The 26,929-nt window shown below is 39.4% G+C and overlaps 2 protein-coding genes across 5 annotated transcripts in view; one reads left to right on the plus strand and one right to left on the minus strand.

Annotated features, from left to right (window-relative positions):
- The window catches only part of HLCS (holocarboxylase synthetase), a 126,255-nt gene extending 112,161 nt beyond the window's left edge, over positions 1-14,094 (minus strand). The window contains exons 1-4 of one of the 4 annotated variants that reach the window (XM_074814334.1): positions 13,864-14,094; positions 10,189-10,341; positions 4,518-4,680; positions 852-1,801 (exon numbers count right to left, since the gene is read on the minus strand). In XM_074814334.1, coding sequence (XP_074670435.1) covers positions 852-1,801; positions 4,518-4,680; positions 10,189-10,341; positions 13,864-14,094 — 1,497 coding nt within the window. Of the gene's footprint in view, positions 1-851; positions 1,802-4,517; positions 4,681-10,188; positions 10,342-13,476; positions 13,614-13,863 lie in introns of those variants that run through there. The other 3 variants (XM_074814335.1, XM_074814336.1, XM_074814337.1) reach the window with 3 other exon arrangements.
- Positions 14,095-19,643: 5,549 nt separating this feature from the next.
- On the plus strand, positions 19,644-26,214 carry RIPPLY3 (ripply transcriptional repressor 3). The gene is made up of 4 exons (XM_074814341.1): positions 19,644-20,221; positions 21,094-21,163; positions 24,610-24,677; positions 25,898-26,214. The coding sequence occupies exons 1-4, from the start codon at positions 20,103-20,105 to the stop codon at positions 26,040-26,042; spliced, it is 402 nt and encodes a 133-aa protein (XP_074670442.1). The 5' UTR covers positions 19,644-20,102; the 3' UTR covers positions 26,043-26,214.
- The last annotated feature ends 715 nt before the right edge of the window (positions 26,215-26,929 follow it).

Below are 26,929 nucleotides of genomic sequence, written 5' to 3' on the forward strand. Positions count from 1 at the left end.
TAGTCATATTCAAAACACTGCTCAAGAAACCATAAAATGGTTCACTTCATTCACAACACTAAGATACAATCAGAATATAACTGAGAAAACAGTAGCAATACTAGCAAAAAAAGAACGAACAGACCTAAATCAACAACGGCATTTCAGTGCAAGCAGAGACTAACCTTCATTGTGTAGTTATTTGCTTAAGCAAGAATTGCACAGCAGTTTTTCTAGACATGGCATGCAACAAGTAATAGAGGTTGGGACTCTCATTCATTAGACAGATTTCCAAAAGTGCTGGGTACTTTAACCTTAAACCTTAAGAGGAGATGTCTTTTAAATTTCTTGCAAGGTTTATTTTATATCCTCTCCTGACTCTCTGCTTCACCATAGTTCATATTTTTGTAAGGATGTCTCTTTTTTATCTTGCCAGTATAAGCTTTCACCCCAAGCCCACTGACTCGGCTCTTCCTGTTCCCGCCTCCCAAAATCTGCAAAATGCACAGCTGTATAATCTGCAAAAGGCACAACTCCAAGCAGAACAGGATAGCTCACTCTTGAAAATGCTTGATTACTATGCAAATCTCCTCTACCACCCACTGTGATCTTGCATGATCTACACATGCATGGCTACATGGTGAAAACAAGGACGTGGAACAGCAGTGACAGTCTCTACCACACTTTAAGCTTCCTGAGGATCAAGTGAAAACCATTCTGCATTCGGAGTCCTTCATCTCCCACGGAGACATTCATCTATACCTCCCCTTGACAAGCATCCCCAAGAGCATGCAATAGGAACAAGCAGACTTTTTTTTAGCATACCACATCATTTAGCAACGAGCAAGTTAATGCTACTGCCTACACGGTACCTGAGAAAGAATGGCTTCTCCTCCACTGTCTCCGTAAGTCAGATGAACAATAACTGTATCTTTATCAGTATCATTTAATCGACTCAATGTCTTCACTTTGCTCGTATCTTCCTTCATCACTTCCTCAAAAATATAGCCACTGAGCAAAAGATTTAACTTAATTTCAGTGCTGTCCATTTTAGAGACCACTAATTCATGAACAGTCTTCTTCAGTTTGCTTTTTCTCTTTATTTGTATGCCATCAAATGTAAAAGCTGAAGAAAACCCTAGAATCTTTCCACCTTTAGATAAAAACTTCATAAATTGTTTATGGTTCTCCTCAGAAATAGGCTCCTCTGTGGCAATGATCAACAGCAGTGAATTATCAACCCACGGATCTTTGAGAACTTGTTCCTCATGCAGCTGGTAGATGGTATAGCTGTCTGCATCAATGCATTCCTGAAGGATTGATTTTACCTGCTCAAATTCCACTTTTGCAGTTTCAGAGCCAAGATAAATCAATATATTAGGGGGCTTTCCAGCAAGGTTTACTCTCTTTATGCCTCTTGCTAGACAGTCATCATTCTTCTCTTCCAGTTTGCTACTGCAATCATCAGGAAGCTCTGGAATGTTTTCTGCAGAGGCAAATCTGACTGATTCAATAGTACTGTTTTCAAGTTGAAGGCATTCATGACAGCTGGAAAGATGCAAGTGATGATGTTCTCCAGCACCTGTCTCTTTGTCAGATAGACTGTTGGATTCATCTTCATGCTCACTTTCTTTCTCTAGCTTGGATTTCTCCTCTTCACCTTGTCCTGCAGACTCAGCTATCTCTAACCCTGATTTAACAGTAGTCCCAAAAGTAGCAGCAGGAGTTACTTCATCCATTTGTGTACTGCTTACAATTTGCTCTTTTACAGATGGTGCCACCTGCGCCAACTCCTTCAGAGTAGATTCCTGTAAATGGACAGCTGGAAGAGTTAAAGAATAAGAAAAAGGGGTTATAAAAATGATATTAAGAGAGCTATGTGGAATATCACTACCACAGCAGGATTTATATTTAAATTTCAGTACAAATCATCTATAATATAAAGAATTTCACTTGTTCGACACAGCAAATCCCACCCCCCAAGAACTGTTTACTCTAGTGACTCTTTGTCAGGAAAGTCTGACTGAGAGCACAGCACTTGATATTTACAAGGCACATTTAAACAAACATTTATTGTGAGTGCAAAAGTATTTGCACAAAAGTAAAACATGACTACTACTGTACACAATGTGGGTATGTTCTTAGTGGAACAACAGTCTATGGGTGCAAAGGTGAGGAAGTTCTCATAAATGCATCACCTTGTCAGCTTGTTATTTTGCCTGTCCCTCTGTTCCCAGCAAGGAACAAAATGAAGCAAGGGAAATACCTTTGGAAGAATACTGGTCTTTTAAGGAGGGCAGGGTGGAAAACTACTTCCTGCTATTTTGAAATAAGCTAATAAAAAGTGATGATATTAGGTAAGATGGAGACATTGAACCATGTCTCTTGCATTGCTGCAGATAAAAGTTTAGCCCAAATAAAAGGGAGTAAAAAATTCAAACTGCTTTCAGTCTGCAGAGAGACATACCAACCCATAGCCAGACTTGGGAGCTAAAAATCCGAGGGAAAACTAGGAAATAGGAACAATTGTTAAATCTTCCCCTTTCTCCCCCCGAAAAGGATGGAAATGCAAAAGATAAAAAATTTCTGGCACATACAAATGAAAAAAGAAGGGCAAAGATTATTATTGTCAGCATGAAACTTGCAGAGCAAAACTAAATGTGAAAGAAGAGAGAAAAATACTCTTCATAACATAATTTTTTTTCAGCTCCTGAGCCATGAAAATACTTCAAATCAAAGTTTGCAAAATTTTACTGAATCCCTCTTCACTCCCGTAAGGCCAAATAAACTTACTATGTTTTTGTTTCTGATTTCTCAAAGACATTCAGCGAGAAACTCGATTAACAAAATAGTGAACTGGCACGCAAAACACCAGATCCAAGTTCAATCCCTTTCTTTGCTTAACAACACTTGCACTCCCTTGCAACTATATCCCCTTTGCCTAGTTTGGAGTAGAAATCTGAAACAAGATTTTTTCACATTCCAGGAGAATTTCACAGCTACCAGCCTATATGCTATTCCATCAACAGCCTCCATCAGCTGTTCTCATGGAGCAGTTCTAGCATGCACACAGTACCTGAAGCAAAATGAGTCAGAAAACATTCTGAAAAGTAAATGACGGGGGCACTCTCTCAGTTTCCATCCCCTCCTTGCATGAATATTTTTGCAGAACAGCACCAAGAGACAGAGTTTTGCATCAGATACATTTGTGAGCATATTCCTACCCTCTTGCACCCTAGCTAGCTGTTCTCTATTTTGTCATTCCCTGACTTCTGCAAATGCACTATGATCTACATAAAAAAACCCAATCAACCAAGCAAACAAAAAAACCCCCACAACCAAACATTAAAAAAAAAAAAAAATTTTTCTTTGGGGTGGGGAGCGCAGATTTTTTTGTAGCCCAAGTATTTTTTTATTATTCTAGGTGACCCACAGTTTTATCAACACAGCGAAGAAGACACAACTAGGCAGGCAGAAATGAGACTGTTGCCAAACAAACAAACAAACAAACAAAAGCAGCGTGGCCCTACCCACCGAAGTCCACTACACTACAATTCCCTACAGACTGCATATTATGGCACTTTTAGAATAGTGATGGAAACAAGAAGTTCAAATTTCATGCAGCAAAGAGAGGTGGAGCTTGGACCTCCCACAGCCCAGACAACAATTCCATTAAGAATGGTGTTACAAGTGCAACCACAACTACTTCCTTCTCCTCTCTGTGGAATTTGTCATGAACTCCCTCCCTGCCTTAGCTGAAACTATTAGACTAATGAGGACTCAACGGCTCATAGTTTTGCTATCATTAAAATCACCTACTAAAAAAAATAAACCATTCACCAAAAATTCAAAATTCAATTAACAATGACACCACACTCCTTCCCCTGGTTATCCTTCTCCCTGCATCTGTGAGCTTTTCTCTCAGTGATCTAAAGGATTAAGATGCTCAAGTTACAGCAAGTGTTCTCAACCTATGTTTAGCTTTCAATATACTTTTACTTCAAATCTGAAAAGACAGAATATTTGCTTAAAACCTTCTGTATTTTTTTTTCAGCTAGAGTAGTTAATCTAACAGACAAGACTTATAGAAACAATATTTTCTAACCTTTGTGATATACATTCATGCATTTGCAAAAGGTTAAACACTATCTTGCATACTTTGAGATCTCATCATACTGAAGTTAATTATTGGCAGTAGCTTATGAGGCATTAAAGAGGTGGTTTTATTCTGAAAATCTTTTGAACCATTTTTCTGTTACTTCTGTTGTTGGATTTGTAAGACATTCTGTAATTAGAGAAGCTCACTCAGAAAGTGGTCTAACTTTTCCAGGATCTCTGTATTTGACAGTATTCAGTATAAAAGACGGTAGTGCTACAAAGGAATGAACTGCCTAAAATGACAACAGAAAGAAAACATTTTGCCAAAGTAAAAGCATGTTTCTTAATGTAGGTATGAAGACTATCTGCACAGTCCTAAAATAACCATGAAACAAACATGCTTACTATTACAATTACAAACAATATATGAAGATACTTACAAACAATCTTGTGTGGCACCATTCCATTATCCATTTGAAGTCTGTCTTCCATGAATGCTATTCCAAGGTTACTGAAATTATCTACACTTGCTTCAGCAATTAATTTATAAGGTTCACCAGGTTTATAGGCCAATGGTGAACAATAGTCTGACCACTTCACAATCTAGAATAAAGCATACGCATGTTTTCAGTTTGAAAAGGTTACAGATCAAAATATCAACAGTATTGAGTCTGCAAGACGAACTGCAAATAAAAATAACCCTTCCTTCCCAAAGGATTCTGCTATTAAAAAGCAACGCAATAGGCAGAGCCAAAAGACAGACATTAATAAACCAAAATGGCACAACTGGCAAACCCAGAAGAACTGGAAGTAATGTTAAAGAAAGTAGTTTGTTGTTTGGTTGGTTTTTTTTTTTTTTTTTTAAAGTGTATCTACTAGGATTATAGAATACTAAATTGGTAGAATCACTTTTAAGACTTGTTTCTTTGATGCCTGATGTGTTTAAATCAACTACTACATTTAATCGTATTGTGAGACAACACATCTCAATGAGAGAAAGCTTTCAGTTGACAGTTCCTTTCACACAAAAGTGCACCCTTCATGACTACAAAGGTCAATGTATGAGACTGAATACAACCAAAGAATCTACCGAGGAAGGGTCCTGTTAGCAAGCAATACCTGCTACAAGATTCATTCCTGAGAGAAGTAAGCAAAGCAACATCCACACCGAGTGTTAAAAGCAAATTGGGAGTACAAACACATCCTTCCCAAAGATCCATGCTATAAAAGCTTCAAGTAACATACAAAATGGCAGGAGAGTATTATCACATTCTGTAAGTAAAATTCTGTCTTTATTTCCAAGGCATGGCTTTCAGCACAAATTCTAAGAAGTATGCTGATAAAAAGAGCAAAAGTAAACTACTAGGGTTTAATAAAAGTACATCCTGACTATTAGAAGCATTAACTAAACATGGAAGATTCAAACTGCTTATCTACATAAAAAATTCCATTCTCCAGAAAAAAAAAAAACCACAACATTATGAAAGTGACACACTTGGGTTTGTTTTCTTCAAGGTTTGTTAAACCCAGCCTACACAGCTGTATGGTCTTGGAGAACAAGTTTCAGTTTCAAGCTTAACTATTAAAGCCACAAGTGGAGGAAAAGTTAACAGAGTTTTGGTTTCCTTCAAAAAGGCAGTCATGTTAATGAAGACTACAAACCTGTCTGCTGACTCATAACTGAAAAGGATCCCTTTTAAACCTTACGTTTGTAAGCCAACAGTACCTAACAAAACAATATTCAGACAATTGACAAACACAGTGATTTAAGAGTCAATTCTGAAAGCAGAAACTGAGTAAGGCACCCAATTTCAATAAAAATTGTGTGAATGATACCACAGCTTTTATTCTTTATAGGATACACAAACCAACTGTTCTCCTGTCAAGGCATTTTTAAGAGACATGAAGCACCACCTGTTTTCACAACCTAAAAAAATTAGTCTTTGCCATTTAATATGATCCAAATACTGGGAGACAAAGTGCAATTCCCACATAGCAACTCCAGCACTTTGACACTGTCATCACCAAAGCACTTTGATGAAGTTCACCCTTTTATCACCACACACAAGATGTATCACACTGATTAAACACAGTAAGAAAAAAACCACTTCTTTTGAACACACAAAATGAGGGTTAGCTCTTGGATATTTTACTTGTTCATAACTTTACTAGATTATCAACTAAATTTGGCTTTTTACCTACTGCAGTTAAGTGGTTTACATAATATCCAAAAGAATCTATTTCCAGCTTTTGAATTTACAGTATCTCCCAAGGGAACAAGAAGAAAAAAGACATTCAGATTTCATACAACTGTAATGGTCACGTCTCCTTTCAAAGTCACTCTCAAAAACAGTCTCTGATTAGTGCAACCCACATGAGACCATCCATTCCATGTTCATATTGGTGGCCTTTGGATACCTAACAAGAAAACTGGCTGGGTATCTTCTGATACATCACCTACACTAACCATTAGTGAACAAACTCAGTTTCAAAAAGAGAAAAAGATAGCAGCAAGTGGATGGTGTGTTGGTGTTTACCACAAGGTCAGCTACATGCTTTAACATACGGGTTAAACTCCAACTCCGTAACAAAAGAACAAGTAACAGCTTTGAATCAGTCACACCAGAACACACAGCCAGAGAGGCAGCCCTCGAATTCACAACAGATGCATCACTGAGGTCCTGAACTCCTGGACATAACAACCACTCACTAGTTAAAGCAACACAGCGAGTTTCTACCTCCAGGACCTTCTGAAAGGTCATTTCCGTGACAGTACCACAAAGAAATACCAGCTCCGAAGTCACAGGATATATTTCTGGGCACACTAGTATTGACCAGTTCTGAAGGAGAACAAAATCTCCTTCTGGAAGACAGCCATACCAGACCCCAATAGATTTGAATCACTGTAGTTGGAGCATCAGTCCTACTTCACTGTCACTGGGTAGTCTGTGACCAAGTCAACCAGAATTGCCCCAACTAATTGCCTTGAGTGATGACCTGGACAACACCATCATTTTTCTGGTGGAAGGTATTCCCAACTGTGTTTACTCTATTAATAAAACATCCACAGCAGGAATGGAAGTGTCCAGTTACTAGCTTCCTTCTCTATTTTTCTCAGCATATGACTCTGGGCTACTCTCTGTGGTGGAGTGTAAGAGACTCACACCGTATTTAGATATCCTTCCTTACCCAGAGAACAGGCACAAGTAGGTAGCACCCACATGTCACCCGGAAACTGTGAGGAAGATGTATTGATGCTCTTGAGCTTTTTTTCATGGCACCAAGTGAAACATTAGACATGTTAACAAGCAAAAAGTAGTTATTGCTGTCTAATACTAATGAAGTGAATACACAAAAGAACCTCACAAAGTAAAGCTGTTGCCAAGACCTATGACCTGCTCACGCAACAATCCATTTGCTTCACAACAGAACAAAAATCCTCAGAGAATATTTTCAGTGGGCCAAGATTTGTTGCTACAACTAGAAATCATCAAAATTCTGTCAGTATATAGAAAGAAAGGCCAGCTCTTAGCAAGAGATGAGAAATTATTTATACTACTGCTTTGTGAGTTCACCTCAGTTTCAACAGAAACCAGTCACAGATCACTGACAGCCCTACAAAGAATGGCTTTTCTCTCTAGAAATCCTTATAGGTCACAGGAGCAATCTGTTCTTACAGTCCCACTCTATGTTGACAGCTGGGTGCCAGAGGTAGCAGAATTAAGAGCACTTTGCTAGAAGTGACATGTACACAGAAGAACAATAAAATAAAGCAATAGTCCTTTTCCTCTTTAGTTTTGGTCTTTTGCCAGGACTATTGCTTTTCAGCTTCGTAAGTCTAATTAATTACTAATGTCTACATAAGTAATGCAACCATTTTCCATTCTAAAGAAAATGCAAACAAAACCAGTAAGATTAAAAAACTCCACTGAACAATAAACTCCAACAGAACAACAAGCCAGAGCTTCAATGCCGATGGTTTTGTGGATCTCTCTGCTAGAAAGTTAAAGAAAAAAAAAAAAATCTCCATTAACCTTCTAGTTGGCCCAGCACTCCCCAGGTGTGCTCTGAGACAATGTAGAGAGCACAGCAGATATCCTACCTTGTTTACCTCCCAGAACCAGGGCCCACCTGGATGGATTCCAGAGTCTTACATCAAAGGCAATAAAAATATTTACAAACCAGCTAATGTGGCTACTTCTTGTGTGCTCCAAGGAGACACAAGGCCAGTGGAAGCAGGGTCAGAAGACTTCAGCAGAAAAGGTCTCAGAGCTCTGAACAAGCTTCCAGTGCCTTCAGTCCTCACACTCTGAGCTTCATGGAGATAATGATTTTGCCTGATGTAGCACTTCACCTGGACACCCCTCCTCTGGAGGACAAAGACTAACATGCTCCAAAACCATACTCTGTTCTAGAATTGAGAGGCCTCCATGGAGGGTAAAGGTACTAAAAATTTGATTGCAGGCACAAATCTGGAATTGTGCCCATTCCCAATCTGTCCTTCTGTTCCTGCAGTCAAGTTAGATAAGTCTATTTACCAACCACTCTGCTCTCAACGTTCACTCCAGCAGAGGACTCCTGGATCACCTCCTAGAACAAGCGGCCTGGAAAAATATATGTTCCTCACCCAGGGAAACAGACAAGTCACAAGCACTGGTGTATGTGACAGGTTTCCTTTTAACTCCAAGAAGGAGCTTGAAACCTGATGCCAGAAAGCAAGGATGCAGATGGCCCTTTAGAGTGCTAAGCAGGGGCTATTCAGGAAGACACCTTATGGACAGCCTCCAGCTCCTGGCATAGACTGGTTAATGAGAGGGCTCTGTCAATTTTATGGTAACCCAGCGACCAGGCCAGATGTTTTATTACTGCCTACCCAGAGATAACCTAGCATGCATGTCTTTCCATTTCTCCTCTTTCCAGCAGGCAATGAGGTCCATTCTGTCCCCTTCACTAAGGAGAGCATACAGCACACACAGTAACTGACTCCCTTAGGAAGGAACTACGATAACCTGTACCACGTGAAAGACTTTTCCTCCCTGCAAGGTAAGTTCACCTCTTGCTTTGGGTTACAACCTTTCTCCCCTTCAGACCTGCATCCAAGCTGAGATGCATAGGCAGAAAGCATTCCTTATGTGAGGAAAAAGTTACAAAACCAAAATTTAGGGGAGTGAGAGACATTATCTCAAGTTCATGGTAAGTTTTACTAGGGTCTGGATACTATTTTTATGCATAAACTGTTTAGAGATATATTCACTAATTCAAGCTTTAGAACATCACCTGCTAAATCCACATCTTCACACTTTCAATATGTGGCAAAGGCACTTTTTAGATTACTAAGTGCCTAGGACATGAGCATTTTGTTAGTATGCTTGCCATAAGGATTTCAGTAGTAGTTTAATTTGTATCTTTGGATGCCTCAAAAACATTTTGTAAGTATTACACATTAAAAGGCAAACACAATTTATAAAATTCCACCAAGAAGTAGTGCCACTCCCCCACTGTGTTTTATAGAAAAGCAAAGAGATAAACAGCTTGATTTTGGTCTTACTTCTGCAGACTGACAAAATAATCCAAACATATAATACTGTACTTACAAATCACAATGAAAGGAAGCTTCCAAGACAGACCTCTATTTCAATTACAACTTTTCACAACCACTTGGTTGAAGGCTTGAAGAGCTCTTCAGAAATCATAACATATACTTGTTTTGTATATTCTTACTGAGGCATTTGTTTCGGCTAATGTCAGAGACAGGATACTGAGGTAAATGGACTTCTGATCTGCCTTAGTATGACAGCTTTCAAGCATTTTTTTCCCTATTCAGCATATCTAATCATACATGCTTTACCCAAAGTCATGAGGGAATTCTGCAGTTCCCATCCACAACCAGAGGAGTGTGCTACTAAAAAAAAAAAAATCTCAGTAATACAGAACTAATTAACAGTGATTTATTTTAATGAAGAGATTACCTGTTTTTTCCCCAATAACATTATAAACATACAAAAATCTACCTGCCATTTATTTTTTTTTCCTTCAAGTCTTTTAGGTTTATACCCACCAAATGACCCATCTGTACTACTTTCTATGTAAGAAACAAAGAGAACTACTTACGTCTTTCGAAGAGCCAGGTACTTCCTGCAAGTTATCTGTCTGAGCTGAAATGCTTTCTGTCACAAAAGCTATATGCCCTGCTTCAAGTAACTTATCAGGACAAATAAAAGGAGAAATGAGAAGTAGACTCCATCTGTTTAAGTCATCAAGGAACTGAAAAAAACAAGAAAGAAAAATAAGTCTGTATAGCAAGCATCTGATTTAACAATTCATTTTCAAATTATGACCATTCTAAATTAAAATCTGACCCTCCAGCCTTACATGAAGGGTCTTTACCATTTCACACTCTCCATGAGGAAAAAAAAAAAAAAAAGGTGGGTAAAGGTCTGAACAATGAAGCAGGAACACATCAAAAGTAAAACTAAAAGTGACAACCCAAGCTTTTAAGCCAGTTCAGATTTCAGCTTTCAGCTCTACAGGAAGAGCACAAAAGCGAGTGGGCACAAGACCACTGTGTCATTGGCACAGTAACTGTTGTGGGCAACTTGCCACCGGCAACATCCCTCATTCAACCTGATCCTCCTCTCCCGTTCACGCTGCAGTTCACCCTGCCTCCTCCTTCTTTCTCTCTTCTCACCTGACTACACAAAGCCATGGCCCTGCTACCTCAGTTCTGGTGGCTGAAGGGCACTGTCTGCTGCTTGGCAGGGACTGAGAAAGCAGTCACAACACACAACCTGCCTTGGTCAGTCACTACAGTCCCTCTAACTGGACAGTAGTCCAGGCGGCATTCATTCTAGTTGGGTAACAACCCTGCAGGAAACATACAGCCCCACTGCTAAGTCACATACACTGTCTCTATGCTCATCTGTCAAAAGACCAACCAATTTGTGAGCCACAAGTGACTCAAGAACTATATACTACACAGGTCTAATTTTTACACCTAATTTACAAAGTTTCAGGACTTCCTTTGTAAAGCCAGTTATATAAAGACAGTTGCATTTTGTGGACACGTACAACCTTGGGACAAATTTAAAAAGTGATTTGAAAAATCTTTTAAAAATATTTGAAGTAAAAGGAGAGGGTACTTCTTTGTTTAAAATATATGAAGTCCTCATGCATTTGCACCAAAACTACTCATTCAGTATGTAAGTCTAAGTTTAAAGAAATAACTCATTCAGAAAAAATTTGTCCATAAGGTAGTCTATCCACTTAGCAGACCATTGTACAAACATTTCCTTCATTAAATTATAAAAATGGTTCCCTCTCTTGTCCTCACAAATGAGCAAATAAAGCTCAATAGCTGGAATCAGTAGACCAAAGAACAGTTCTAAGAACCTCAAAGCTTCTCAATACATAACCTGATCCCACACCATAATACATCAACTTTTATGTAGGTATTGCACTGAACTTTACTCTTCTGCCTTATTTTAAAAGTGGAAAACATTAGAAACAGGTATTTTGCTACTACTATACTAGAGACACACGCTTTGCACACCTTCAGTAATTTTTTGTGGATACAAAGAGAATTTCCCTATAGCACACTGAATGTGTACATTACTCCACAACTAAAACGAAACCGCGCAATATTAAGTCAATGGTGACAAACTGCCAATCCAGTCAGCTTTACTGAGCACAGAAGCTGCAAGAGTAAACATTGCTACCTTCCAGGGGAAAGTGAACTGAACTCATGAAGCTTTATATTATCTTAAGCATCCAACTTGATTAGAGATCAAACAAAAAACTTCACAGGTTACCATTTATGACTTGCTGGTATCTTATCTTGAGGAAGTTATTAATCACAGTCCAGAGGCAGTTATAACTACTCAAAAAGCAAAATAGCTCAGCTAGCCTCCTAGAAGCCAAAAAAACATGCTAGTTAACCTTCTCCACCACCACTACCCCCCGCAGTGTTCACAGACATGCGGAGAGCTCCACAGCGATGCTGCCTCTATCTTTAATGCATCCAGGTCAGAGCTGCCTACAGTATCGAGGTGCAGCTTGACAGGTGTCTTCCACAGGGATTCTCAGAGTCAAATGCAACTAGTAACTTTCTATACATATTTTTAAGAGACAAATATATTTTGAATAACAGCGTTGACTTTATGCCAAACTTCAAGACAAACTACAGTTCCCCAGAGGGCTTTCCAACTCCCAATAAACACAAATAAACTGACAAGCTTATAAAGTCAGTCTGCATGAATAACACTGCAGACAGAAAAAAATGTGCTTACTGTGCAGAGACCGAGGAGAAGTTATTTCAGAAATGAGCAGAAGTGGAGCAAACAGCAGCACAAGTTAGTTGAAATATGATTTACAAAACAATAATCCAGGCAGAACTCCTTTAACCACATGGACAATTATTTGATTTTGTTTTTAAGAGCTTTATCAAAATGTGAATTAAATATTTAACTTTCCCGTGAGAGATTCTGAGATTGTCACCATTGCTTTTAAGTACTAAATAATTTGCTCATTCGATAGCAAAAAGACTTTTTGAACAAACCCCGTTACTATTTGTGACCTTATTTTCACTGCACTGAAAACATCCTCTTTACCCACAGAATTTATGAAAAGCTTCTCTGCTTCTTGCAGGACCTAGCCAGCGACATGTTTCATAAATACATTTCAGTAATGCCCATTTAAGTAAATTCTGTAGCAACAGAAATAATTTCCACAAACACACATATAACCATCAGCAAAAAGGAGAGATCAAGAAGATTCTTATCCACACAAATCCTAGTATTTAGTGACAAGTTTAGCCAAATCCAACACTGATTTAAATAATTCAGATTATTTGGGGGGAGTGCCAGAGGAGTTCTACTTCTAAACCTGAAGGTCAGAAGCAAGCTTACTTTCAGTTTTACTTCATAAAATAGCAAATGAAACTTGTTCAGACACAGTATTTTTCCACTGTCATGGGCTACCACAGCCTCACCCTCCCCCCGCTCTCTCACTGCCCATTTGCAAAGAAGTGATTTTTCACAGATCGTGTTTTTCATGTTATTTTCCTCACTTGAAAGAACATTTTGTATCGGGTGCATGCAGCTCTCCGTAACCAAAAGTTCAATTCAGACTCCATTACAGATTTTTAAATCTCAGATACAATTATCAAATGCACAAATACCGCACATATTCTTAGACTAAAGCCCTGTACGTGCTAAAAGTATGTTACTAATGTGGAAATACTACCAAGTTCTCCTATTGCCATAGCTGTACTTAGAAAGCTGCACTTTACGCGCGTATAGTAAAAACCACTCCTCAGCCCACTCCCTAAGCCAACAAGGCATCGTAGTGAAGTAACTACAACTGTACTAAGATGTTCTACCGAGGCGATTACCCAGGTCTTACCTCACCCTTCGCAAGTGGGGCTGTGACAGACGGGGAAGCTACAAAGAGTTATTTCTGCAGTCACAAGCCCCCGCTCGCCGTCACACGCCGAAAGAGAAAGCACAGCCCCAAGCCCTGCAACCGCTGCTCCCCTCTCCCTCCGGGCTCGGCCACCTCAGCCTCCGGCAGCCCCCGCCCCCCTCCCCGCCCCTCCCGCCGCGGGAGGCGCGCCCGGGCGCCGCGGGGGAGGGGGCGGCCGCGCCGCTCCGCCGGCGGCCGGCGGGGAAGGCGGTTCGCCGTTGCCACGGTGACACAGGAGGCCGCTTCCCCGCCCCGAGCGGCCCCGGGCACCGCCGGCCGAAGCGCCTCCCAGGCTTCAGGCCCCCCCCAGCGGGCTCGGGCCGGTACCTGCGCCTCATCCGTGAAAAAGACTTTGTTCCCTATCCTGAGGCACACCCGCTCCTCGGGCGGCACCTGCCTGCGCGGCGGCCGAGCCGGGGCCGCCGGGGGCCCGGCGCAGCGGCAGAAGGTGAAGGAGCAGCGGGAGCGGTGGAGGCGGCGCACGGTGCGGCGGATGAGCGCGGCCGAGCGAGGCCCCCAGCGCGCCCACAGGTAGAGGTAGCAGAGCGTGATCAGCATGGCGCGCGCGCCCCGCCACGCCCCACCACGCCCCTCCCCGCCAACGGCCACGCCCCTCCCCGCCAACGGCTCCGCCTCCCAACGGTCCGCAACGGCCGCGCGGCCGCCGGTGCGGGGGGAGTGTGGAAACCCCGCCCCGCCCCGCCTGCGCCAAAGAGAAAGGGGCGAGCCGGTTGGACGAGCCGGCCGGCCGCGGCTCTGATTGGTCGGCGGCCTCGCGTGCTCGGCGCCCGCCCCTTCCCAACGCCGGCAGGGAGCGTTGCGGGGGCCTCGCGCCCCGCCCGCGCGCCCCGGGCCGGGCGTTTGGCGCACGCGGCGGAAGCGGCGGTGCCCGCTGGCGCGAAGGAGCGCCGTGCGCCCCCCCCCCCAAAATATAAAATTGTGCTTTGAAACAACGTGTCAAGAAAAGAATCATTGAAATGGGCCAGCCTGGGGAGTTGTCGCGTTGCGCCATGTCCATTGTCCCCAGGCTCCGGCGTAAGGGGCAGTGAGGAGGAGTGGCCTGTGTCCGCCTGCCCCGGGCGCCACGACCCGGCTCCTCAGGGAATCCCGCAGCTTCCGCTCTGCAAAGCCAACGCTGCCCTGAGGGACAAGGGTTTGGGTGAATGGCATAGACCGGTGTCGTGGTCAGGGGTGTCACAGGGCCGGCCGTGGTGCGGCTGCAGTGCAGGGACTGCACTCACGCTTCCACTACAGAAACCAGTTTGCTCTCCCGTCAGCTGCATTTGACGTTGCCGCTATGGGCCACAGAAAAGTATATAACCAGTAGGCAAAGCAGTGAGAGCCAAAGTATTCCTTGCTTGTGTCTGTGCAGCAACAGGGAAGAATCTCATCTTGTTCAGAAATGGCTCCCCACTGCCACCTGACCTTATTTCAGGGTCCGTGGTATCCTAGAGGAGCAGTATCCCCTCCACCACAGAACCAGATGAAGTCACCAGCCTCCAGGTCCGTTACCTGTTCCAGCGTAGCCACCAGAGGGCAAAGCAGGCACAAATGGATGCATTTGATTTCAGCAGAGTCCTTGAATTCACTGAACAAGAAAGATGGAAGACAGGGCTCGGCAGGGCTGGTCATTGAACCTGGAATGAAGAACAGCCCATCGGGGAATAAAACTGTAGGGTTTACATGTGCCCTGTGTGCTGCAAACACAACTTGCCCACTACAGAGAATTCATACAAGGTATTCTGTATTCCTCTGGTACATCTGTGCATGAAAGTTATTAAATAAATTAAATAAATTTTTACATTTTTATATGGAAGTCACAACATTGAGCTCTGTGAGAAGAACACGTATATCAGTCTGATCCCAGCAGATAATTAGTGAGTGAGTGAAAAGAGAAGGAAAAAAATAGGCAAGAGGAAAAATGCAAGAAGGCTAGAAGAAAGAAGCCGACAGCAACATTAAAGTTGCAGCCGACTGATACGTGACAATTGTTTCCTGAATAGGGCATGAAGCCACATTCTTTTTTATTAATCTGAACTCAAGGCCTCGTATTTGTTTGGAAATTTACGAAAATAGTTATTCTAAAAGAATTTCCTAAATGGATCTCCAGCAACAACGCGCTGACACTGTAGATAAACAAGGAAAAAATTGGCCCTGCACATTTTGAAGCAGGCATCAATATGAAAAAAACACCACCAGTACCATGACAGACATTTTTACTTCTTTAAATCTGCACCCACAGCAGAAGCTTATCCAAAATGGTAGGAATCCCTGACATAATTTTATTTGATTTCCACAGTGCATGGCAGAAACAGATGACAGTCTCAGTTGGAGGGTCAAGTGATTTAAATAATTCTCCTTCTCCATCTCAAGCTTAAGAAATACCAGCCTTGTGCTGCTGCTATACCCTGTACATATTCTACAGAGAGAGGAACAAAGTCTCCAGTGGTCCTAACTTGGCATTATACACTGTTTCTTTGTGTGACTTTATCTTATGCAGGAAGTCAAAATACTTACCCAGGCACATCAAAAGAAAGAAAACAAGCAAAGTATACAACCTCAAAAGAAAGCTCTCAACTTTGGAATTCACTTTCCCCGTAATAGTTCAACAGCACATGCATTGCTGACCTTCAGAGCACACCACAAAACACAACTGTTTACGTAACCTTTGCACGATGAGGAACATGCTTTGGTTAATCCTGTAGTGGCATCAAATGCAGTCAACTATATTATGATCCTTTTTCTTTCTAAGGTTCCCTTAACTGAAAAATGTTTATGAGTAGATGAAAAAATGGAATCAAAACTTCATGATGCAAGGGAACATAAAACAGAACAATATACAGGCAAAAACAGTCACCATTTTAAGACAAGTTTCGACATATGTTGGCACATTCTCAATTAGGATAATTTGAAGTCATAAAGTTGCTGTAGGTTTTCTAGTTTCTATTGTAGTGTAGCTTACCCTTAATCATGACAAGCTCTGATTAAAAGGTTAAGAATTTTAGATTGGGAAACACTCTTTATTATTGTGAAGCCAAGGCCTTGTGCGCACCAGGAAATTTACGAAAATAGGTATTCTAAAATAACTGTGTCAATCAGTTCCTCCTTATAGGAGGGTGGAAGGAAGCCTTGGAAAGAAACAGTGAGTAATATTAGCCCTCAGACTTCCCAGAACATGTGGGGTTTTGTCATAGAGAAAAGATTACAGAAAGATGTTGTAAGATGCTGGACACACACAGACATACATGAAATTGTTTAAAGAGAATTTGAAAAACCCTGGAGAAAGTGAATAGGCTAAATTTTTAATTTCTACACACACACACACACACACTCACTCACTCACTCACTCTGGGAGAGAAAGGCCGGCTTCAGTCAAGGGGGGTAGATCTCCCTTAGCTCTTCAAACAGCCCATGTGGGAAGGCTGCCAAAGGAGACTGCTCAGAACAGAGTGCTACCATATAACCTCAGCATAGATGAGCTTCTCTTTTTGACTTTAAAGGAATGAGACTGGCCTTGCCGTGCTTTGTGAATAGCTCAATTTCCTCCTCCCTCTATTCCCTAAAAACTTTTCCAACAATTTCTCTTTGGGGAGCTTTGCATGCTAGTGGCTAAGTGGCTACAAATGCCTATGTCATGCTGTTTAATACCAGATATTATTCAAAACTATAAATGCTGTAACGCTATCCTGTTCCCTTGACTATACCAATTTATATCGAACACTCTTTATTCTTGCAAATGCTCAAGTGCTTTCATGAGAAAACTGAGTAAAACAGGTTTCCCACAAAGATAAAAAACCTCTTCCAATTAGCACAAAATGATTATGGCTCGTCTCTTTGTAAGAATCAAGTCTGTCAAAGTTATTCTCAGGTAGTATCAGAAGTCTGAAAAATACTCCTGGCTTCTGGGAAAAATGGATGAGCAACTGTAACAGAATATGTGTTTTCTCATTCTGGGAAGTTTTCTTCACCAAATACCTTGCGTTAAAATTAAGTATATTGCAAAAAGTAATATAGTTCTTAAAATTAGCTAACTTCTGCCTTCTGGGTTTTTTTTAGAAGCTAGAGATCATACACTATTACAGCTGCTTATATTTTACTGGAATAAACCATTTTCCACAGAGCCGCAACCTGATTTTAGCTAATGACGTGCATGAAAATACCAGTTAAAGCTGTGTGCTTCAATTAATTAGTACAATAAGGTAATATTAACTTACATTTTTTCTACAGTGTTAGATGTAATTATATTAGATTACATTATAGCTTCATTAACAAAATTATATTTTCAATAATTTTGTAATAAATTTGGTCTTGCAGGGCTTTATTGACAGATTTAATTGAGGGTGACTTTGCATCTTCTGGAAGGCTATATGTTAGTAGTTTAGGCTTTAGTCCTGCAGTAATATCCATGTTGGCAGATTCTATCCAGAGTTATAAATCAATTATCCTCACATACGGATCTGATTGCAAGATCAGGGCCATAGAGATCAGTTGTGTAATGCATACTTCCCTTTCGACTATCAAGTTAAATTAGGTTTAAACAAAACTAAGCTGATGAAATTATATATGTGTATTTAAGACTGCAATTCAGTAAGATATTTAATTACAATTTGGGTTACTTAAAAAGTTTGCCATTTTTTCTCAGGACCCATGCTGCTATTTAATATATATTTTGTTATTTGAATATTATTCACCATATTCTTCATTCTAATAATTGTACTGATTTTGATACATAAATGTTTAAAGTGATTGAGACTTTACATATATTTTCTTCTCTGAGATACAGTATTATTTACTTAATTACAACCTTACAAGTATCACACAGTATTTAAACATGGGAGGGAGTAGATTTAGACCGTAAGAGCTCTATTACATATTGTCAGTGCTTCCCAGAACAGCATTTAATGGCTTTGACCATGAGTTTAAAATGTGTCTATTTATTACAGCAAGAAGGGATGTTTTAAAGAACAGAAAAAATTTATGTAAGAATTGGACCTCAACAAATCAAATCCTAGGTTTGTTACTGAAGACTATTTCAAAAACATCAGAACCTGTGTTACACTATTACTTTTAGCAGTCTTAGGAGCACCAAGTAGCTAATACAACCATACAACTTGCATCAATCTTGGAAAATCAGTCTGACTTTCAAATCTGACCTAAGCTCCTCCCTGTTGGAAGAATGCCATTTAATTTTAAGCAAAATCAGTCGAAAGCACAAAAAACCCCCAAACCCACATGCAAAGGTATATATACAATGTTTTCAAATACAGAATGATTTCAAGGGAAAATGATGTCTCCAAGGCAGTATATCCAGTCTTTACCTGTGAGTTCAGCTCCTTCTTGCTGGCTGGACGCATGCTACCTCCAGCTGGATCATAACTTGAAAAAGAGTCACAAGCCTTACCTCCGAGGGATTGGACTCCCACTGAGGATTTTCAGTGTCCTCTCAAACTGACTGTTTTGATGGTTTCTTCAGCTGAGTCAGCTAGAAGAGACCTAATTCTTACTAAATAATCAATGGACATTCCATCTTCACGAAACAAAATTATGTTTCTTGCGCTGGGAAGAAAGTTCACAGTAGAAACCAATTAAATTTGAGAGCTGAATCTGTTCCCTTTGATGTCAATGTGTAAACAGCACTGGTGGAAAGAGAATTCAGCTTTTGGTTCTTATAATCCTCTTACATCTCTGCAGTAGTTGGGAAATAAAGTGAACTTTAGCAACGAACCACAACAATGAAAATCAGATAATATCACCCACGAGGTAATAATTGTTCTTGTATAAGGTAACAGGCAATGAGTGACGCACGCTGCGAAGGAAAACAGTAGGAAGAAAGCTTGGAAGAAGTCTGTTTCTAGTCAGTCTTTGTAGGCTTAAAGGATATATTGCATACTTTGAAAGAAAAGATTCCTCAAGGCGATGGCATTCATAACCCTCATGCTTTGATAGACAAAGTAATCTTTCTTGGCATAAGCTTTCATCTCCATCCATCAAAGAGCAATCAAATTAAAGGAACATACCTGTAGTCTTGCGGAAGTCACTAGGCCTGTTTTTAAATTCTCTCGTCTTCACTGATTTTTGGTATCTTTTTCTCTTTTAAAGTTAGGACACGGGAAAGACTTCAGTCATTTAAAAAATTATTTTATATTTTAAATTCTCTTTGAGTCTTTGTTACACTTTATTAGGACAGGATGTTGATGAGTTTTCCCAAGACATGCAAAAAGAGTATTTACATCATATATTTAATATAGAACAAATATGTATTTTGTAGAACAGGGACAGAAAGATAAAGGGCGTGGATTGTTTTCCATGTGATTTGCTAACTAAACTTAACAAAAAGCCTCTGTTTCTCTAGCCGTGCTCTCCCCAGGACAGCCTGCCCACGTGAGAGCCCTATCTTTGAATTGTTTGGGGGAGTCAAAAAAAAAATCTCATTAAGGACGTTTCTCTCCTTTTACCTGAGGCCATGTTTGCTTTAGGTAAGTATTCCTTGGGAGTTAAGATAAAGGAGGGGCTGAAAGGCCCAGGCAAGCGCCCAGCCTGCGACAGGCTTTAGACCATCAAATGCCATGGAGGGTGCAGCTGCCGGTCTCCAGCTCCAGGCTGCAGCGGGTCGCATCTGTCATCGCTCCGGGGGCAGCTGGCAGCAGCAGCAGCACCCACCCCAGCCAGGGGAGCACCCAGAGAGGTAAGGCAGCCGCAGGGAGACTTACCTCAGCAGTATTCCTTTCAAAACTCCGACTGTAAGTATCCTTTGCATGGAACAGTTTCCGCATTGAATAGACAACGGAAAACAATTTCCATCTTCAGAAGTAAAGGGCAAAATATGTTTCTGAAAACGTTTCACTTGGAATGGGTATTTTATTTGTTTTAGCCTTTTCAGTCAAATGTTTCAGAACTTACTTATAAATGGAAGTAAATGAAAATTAAGGTGGTGATAACCAATTTATTATTATTTTTGAGTTTATTTATCTTTTGTATCTGAAAGCACTTTTCCATTTCCACAACTGTATGGATCTGTTACACAGCAGCAGAGATGGAAAGTGCTGTTAAAAGGAGCATCCATAATTTTTGTCCCCCGACCAAACAAAAGGCAGATGTAGCATCCACCACTGCATATGCTCTCTTAAGCTGATAGATCAGGTTGCCCATGTTGGTTTAATGCAGGAATTGCTTACTCAATAACCATTTAGACATACTGTCAGAGAGGGAGAGTTACTTTTTACTTTGTAGCAGTGCTGCATAAATAAAAAATTTCAGTATTAATTACATCTTCGTTTGGAGTTCAATGTAGTCACTTTAAGTCATGAAATCCTAAACTGAAATGACACTTTAGTTAAAAAAGTGCAAGCAAATGTCAAGTTTGTTTAATCAGAACATAGACAGAAGAGAGAATAATATTGCCACAGAAATCAGGCTTACCAAATCAAAATGCGTTGAAAAGAAAAAAATAATGTTATTTCAAAAGATACCAGCAGAATCTAACAAAAAGAGCTGTACTGTACAGATATTGCCACAAAGAATTAACTATGGGAGCGCTATTCTATCTTAATCTTTCAGCAGCCCTGCTTTATGGAGGCCCTGGATGCTCACAGCAAGAGACAGCGAAATGACAGAGAATCAACAAATGGTGAGACTAAATTCTGGAGAAAATAATCCTTATAGAAAACAGGTGCAGAAATTGAAACTATTTGAACACTGGAAGTGAGGCTTGGTCATCTATTCATTTGTTCTTTCAAGCATTTCTTCAGTGTTAGAAAATATGGTTCAAATTACAGTGTTCTGTACATGATAATGGTTAAGAGTATCTCTAATCTTGTATCAGATACAGAATCATTATCAGTTTTTAAAGAGCTGCAGAAAGCACTGCTTACTCAAACCAACCTGTATTTTAACAGTTTTTATTTGCTTAATTATAAAAATAAGAATAACCTCAGTTTGAAATTTCCAAGCCTAGTTTGTATATAGGGGTAGTTTGAGTGAAAATGACTTTAAGATGAAATTAAAAAGCCATACTTTCAGGAGCACAATTTTATTGATTGTTTCTTGGGAAAGATGTTGCTATAGCTAAACCAGCTAGGAAATCAACAGAAAATTCTTACTGCCAAGTGCCTTTGAGAGGCACCGTGATTATTGGTTTTACTTACTCGTGTAGGAAGATTTGTTAGGCTCAAGGAACAAAAATAAAGAGAGATTGAAGCACATTCAACATAGGTCCCAACACTGCAAACTTTAAAAAATGTATTGAAATGGTGCTCCTCCCATGTTTAGTTTTAAGCACCTGCATAAGTATTTGCAGCATCTGATCCACAGTTACATCTTCAACTTTTTACTAAAGGCTCAGCAGGTTAAGACAACAAGTCTCCTTAGTGCAAGTCTTTAAAGACTCACAATTTCTACAATGTTCTAACACATGCAACAGCTTTTTAACTTGTACTTTTTGTCTGCTGATGATGGAGGTTGTAACTGTACAGATCTGAGGGAGTGCCACATTCCTCCTGGCTGGCGCCTTGGGAAAGCCTGCGGAAAAACATCCTTCCAGCAGCGTTCCAAGCTTTGCCAGAGGTGCCTGTAAATTTGCTAAGGATGAGAGGAGTCTTACTCTCATGAGAGTACATGCTTGTAGTGATGAATTCAAGAAACTAAGGTTTCTGAAATAAAGGAAGTTGTGATTTATTATTGAGGTTTTTGTAGAAAATTTTATTCAACCAGCTCAAAAGTTTTAATTCACACTTGGGGTTCTGCCCACTTCTGTGAGAAAAACAAACCATACATGTAGTTTTCCACATTCGTGCTAAAAGCCTGGCATTGTTTCAAGCCAAGTATAACTGCAACAGTGGGTTTCAATTTTTTTAACATTTCTCCTTCCTGCCAGAAGCTTCTCATCTGTACCTTATGGCCCATCCACACTGCTTCAGCATCCTGTATGTCTCTGTAGCTTGGCACCTAACGAGGGCTGAAGGAGGGCTTTAGGGGCCAGTTCATATGCTTTTTAACAGGAAAGATGCTTGGATCCTTTGTGGGGTGCATAGGTGGGAAGAAGTGCTCGCTACTGCATACCTACATCCCACAGCTGCAGAAAGCAAGAGGTATCTTCTTCAGCAAAGTTACTGAGGTTTCTAGCAGAAGGCCTTCAAAGATGGATTGAGCACAATGTTTTTGCTAGTTAGCTGCATGCTGGCTACTTTTATTTTCTGCAATGTATACATACAACTGCCAGTGCTTTACAGGCCAGTAGACACTCCAAACACTGGAGAGTGAAGCAAATAAAAGTTTCAATATCTTCTGTGTAATTTAAAAAAAAAACCTTTAGGAATATACATATAAGAATCTAACCAGAGACACTGAAAAATGCAGAGCAAAGCACTAAAAAATAAAAGTACTGGTAAAAAAAATTAAACTAATAATTTTACATCTATTGCCAAGAATTTGTGTTACAATACACCCTATAGTTACCTATACATAACATACTTTTCCTTATATAAAAAGTAGCACTTTTCCTACTACCTAAATTTAATACGTCATTTATGCCCAAAGAAAAGCCATGAAAAGTAATTTAAAGTTGCCATTGCCATATCTACAACATAACACAAAATAACACTGAACATTTTCTGCTGTATACAAACTGAGTTAGATTTTGCAATTAATTGGCTTTTATCAGAATTGCTTTTTGAAAATGCTGTTTTATAGTCTGAAAGGAAAAAGCATATAATGTGTGTTCAATCAATACATATTATTACATATATAATTATTAAAAAATAATATGTATTCCAAAAAGAAGACAGTAGAAAATACAGGTCAATAAAGAGAAAAAATACTAATTTAATTTGAATGTAAATATGAAAGGAGAAAAATAATATATGGTATTTAACACATATGTTATGATCACATCTACAATGTTCAGCCAGATGAGGAGCCCATTTTACTAGGTACTGTGGAAACAAAGTAAATGAGTCCTGATTAAACACAAAAAAGCCATCAACAAAACCCTGACAGCCTGAAGACAAATAATTTTGGCTACAAGACAAACAGGTGACTATGAGAGAAATAGACCAACATAAAAGGCACTGAGAGAATTCTATAGGACCCCTGCCTCAGTCTGTAGCCCAAGGGCTTTTTGGGGCCCACCAAAATCTCCATGCCGAAGCCTACTTCCTCAGAAAGACAGATGAATTGCTCTGAAGTGGCAAAAGTCATCTTTGTCTGTTTGTGGCAGAGTGGACAGTTTCTAGACTCTTCACAAGAATTTCTAGTATAGCAAAGCTAAATCCTCCTATTTTATGCAACATCACGTTTATAGCAACAGGAGGAAAAAAAAGTCTTCTTAAGATATGGAAGAGAATACATGCCTACAAGATTAAGTAATAGAGCTCAGTGATTTTGGGAGATGCTTTCAGTGTTACCTTCCAGGTTTGTAGTCCTAATAGGATTTAGTAACATTAACATTTGCAAATTAAGGTTTTTTATTGTGACCTTAATTTGAAGGAATTTATTCTGTGCTAAATTTGAGATTTAAAATATATTTTTGCTACCTACTCTGTTGTATCAAAAATGCTTGCTGTTTGCATAGAAATATGAGATGCCAGTTGTCTCTTGATTTTACTGTTTGGACTCTTAACGTGCTTGTGTGATCTCTGATTGCAAATAAACTTACCAATTTGAACATTCCAACTCCAAACTACTGGTTAGTGTAGTTAAAGAGGTATTTTATAAAACCTTAAGCTTTCAATCCTTTAAACTGATTGAAAATCCTTTCTTCTTCCAATTACTGCACTTCCATATGGTGGTTTTATTAGCTCACCAGTCGCTATAGATATTCCATAAGAACTTAAGCAAAATGTACAACTTCATGACTTTACGGCTTATAAAATGTAGAAGTTCAAATGCTTTGATAAATGTGCAACTATTGGCAGACTGTGGGCACATATTTTCTCTGAAGTACACTTAGAGCAAAACAACATGCAGCACAGCAAACAAAGCAAAATTACTGTAGAATTTTACAGTTGCCTGTAAAAAAAAAAAAAAGGTGAAATCTTCATTTTTAACCTATTCTAAATAATAAATGTCTCTTTACAGTCAGAACTGGATGGTCAACTAATAAATTTTAGATCAAAAGGAGCTCTGGGGTTTCAACATCCAGTGAGGTGAGTTAAATCCTATCACTTGATACAGGAAAAGTGACACCTTCCAAGACAAGACATATTCCTTCTCAGAAAAAGTATCAGTTTGTCTCTGGAGTATCTCTTTTCAGTAATGCACTTTAACTACTCACCAGATTCCATAGATTTTTATTCCTCCACAAAGAAAGATGACCAGGCTGAACACAACCTGAAACAATATGCTAATAACGAAAATAAGAAAAAAGTAATCTTAAAAGAAACAATGTTCTTTTGCCTCATCTAATTTATAGTTACATTTATTAATATGATAACAAGCCCACAAGGCCCAAATAATTAATGTGAACAGCTGCTAATGGAATGTGACTTGTTACCTTGTCTTGAGGTTGCTTAAATCTGCTCTTGAATAAAAGTTTAACTCCAGGTAAAGCTTTCCCTGTGCTTGGGGGATTTATAAGGGTTTTCACCAACATTTGGATTCTTTAAGGCTTAACGATGTAGAAACTCCTGATTAGGACTTCTGTTTAGAGAAAGAAAATTAATGGGATATCCCCCTTCTTTACAAGCACTTGTTTTTATAAAAGCTGTAAAAGCTTGTGTGACTTATCACTGTCAAATTTAATGGAAAAGTGGCCAAAGTGGAACGAAGAGGAAGAGAAGTACGTACATATGCACACAAAACCACGTATGTATACAGACCACATAAGTTTTGCTTTAGTGGGAAAGCCGGTGAAAACTTGAAATGTAAATTAAGACATTTATGTTTTCAATAGAAAACAATGTGAATTTTGAAATAAATCTCTCTCAGTGTACACCTCCTCCTCCACCTTGAGACACAAAATCCACTAAACTCAACCTCTGTGCAACAGGCAACCCACCCCAATCTTCACCTGGTGTCTTAATCTTAAATCCCAGAACATTCTTCAAACTTCCCCCAGTTTCATGGGACGCTTCCATTCTGAACTGTGCTAAAAACCAAACCAAACCAAACCATCTCAAGCACACATCATTGCCCTGGAAACACTTTATCAGGGTATAAATCCAATACACAATATGCCCAGAGCAACTGAGGTAACTTAAAATCAACACTACCTTTCAGTTAGCAACTTTTATTTTAAAAGACAAGGAACCCTAGGACTTTTCTCTTTCCAAAGAAAGATAAAAATAGGTTTTAATATTTAAGCTAGCTTAGCTGGGAAGGAGTCACATAGTTTTACTTTTTCTCTAAAAATATGTTTTCTTATTAGACTTTATTTGCCCAAGTCCAAATCCCAAAAGTTTCTTAATAACATCGGAGAGAAGGTTCTGGCAAGTTTTCCAGTGCAAGCTACAATTCACTTCTACAATGATGACGCCGACTCTGAGGAAGATGAAGAAATCAGTTCAGCCTAATAAGGAACAGTGGTCAGCCTTGAGAAACACAAAATAAAAATTTAAAAAATCAAGAGATAAAAAAAGAACGTCAGAAACGTATGGACAAACATCTGACCGAACAAAGAAATACTTCAAAGCTCTAAAGAAAATTATTTATAACTATCTTACCAAGAAGAATGAGTCAATACAACTGGAAACTAAGAGGAAATCCTTTCGTGTTTTGAGAGGCTTTTAAATAAAATCCTGAAACCAAACAAAAGATTGTAAGGTTTAAATCAAGTTGGTTTAAGTAACATGGATTATAGACATTAAGAGCACTGTACTTAGTTACTTGCTATTTTTTACATTGCATTAAATGATAAAATGAAAATTTACATTGCATTTATATTGATAAATGAAAATAGGATTGATTATGAGGCAAAATAATATAATGTACAGCCCCATATTAACCTGAAGGCTTTGAAACACAATGTTAGAATTTAAGCAAGAAATAATTTAAAATGCAAAGCTTATTAGCTCCATGGGGCATGTTTATTTTGATATAAATGGTTTATGACAAATTGACCTAATCCATTTCTAGTATAACCACCTGTCAAGACAAGTACTAAATTACAGTCGTGATATTTTCTGGGGTCCTGTCATTCCGTTATTATCAGATTTCCCCCCTGTAATCAGAAAAGTGCCTTTTTGTCAGTCAGAAAAAAGTCAGCCTTGATTAAAAACTCTGGTTTAACTTAATGACACATTGAAACATGCATTATGTGCTACCTTTCTGTCTTCACCACAGTATTCAAATCTTATTTCTATAGCTTAGTGTGCTTGAATCTATGATTTTAATATAACTGACCTACTGTTGATTCCCATCTAGTGGGCTTTGGATGTGTATTTTACTACTTTGATATTTC

This window comes from Strix aluco, chromosome 2 (genome assembly GCF_031877795.1).
Source record: "Strix aluco isolate bStrAlu1 chromosome 2, bStrAlu1.hap1, whole genome shotgun sequence".
NCBI lineage: Eukaryota > Metazoa > Chordata > Aves > Strigiformes > Strigidae > Strix > Strix aluco.

Excerpts from the sequence above, each read along its gene's own strand:
- RIPPLY3 (XM_074814341.1), top strand. The coding sequence starts at position 20,103 with ATGGAGGGTGCAGCTGCCGGTCTCCAGCTCCAGGCTGCAGCGGGTCGC. Across the intron at positions 21,164-24,609 it reads TGACAGAGAATCAACAAATG|TCAGAACTGGATGGTCAACT; the intron begins GTGAGACTAAAT and ends GTCTCTTTACAG. Across the intron at positions 24,678-25,897 it reads GGGTTTCAACATCCAGTGAG|ACTTTATTTGCCCAAGTCCA; the intron begins GTGAGTTAAATC and ends TTTTCTTATTAG.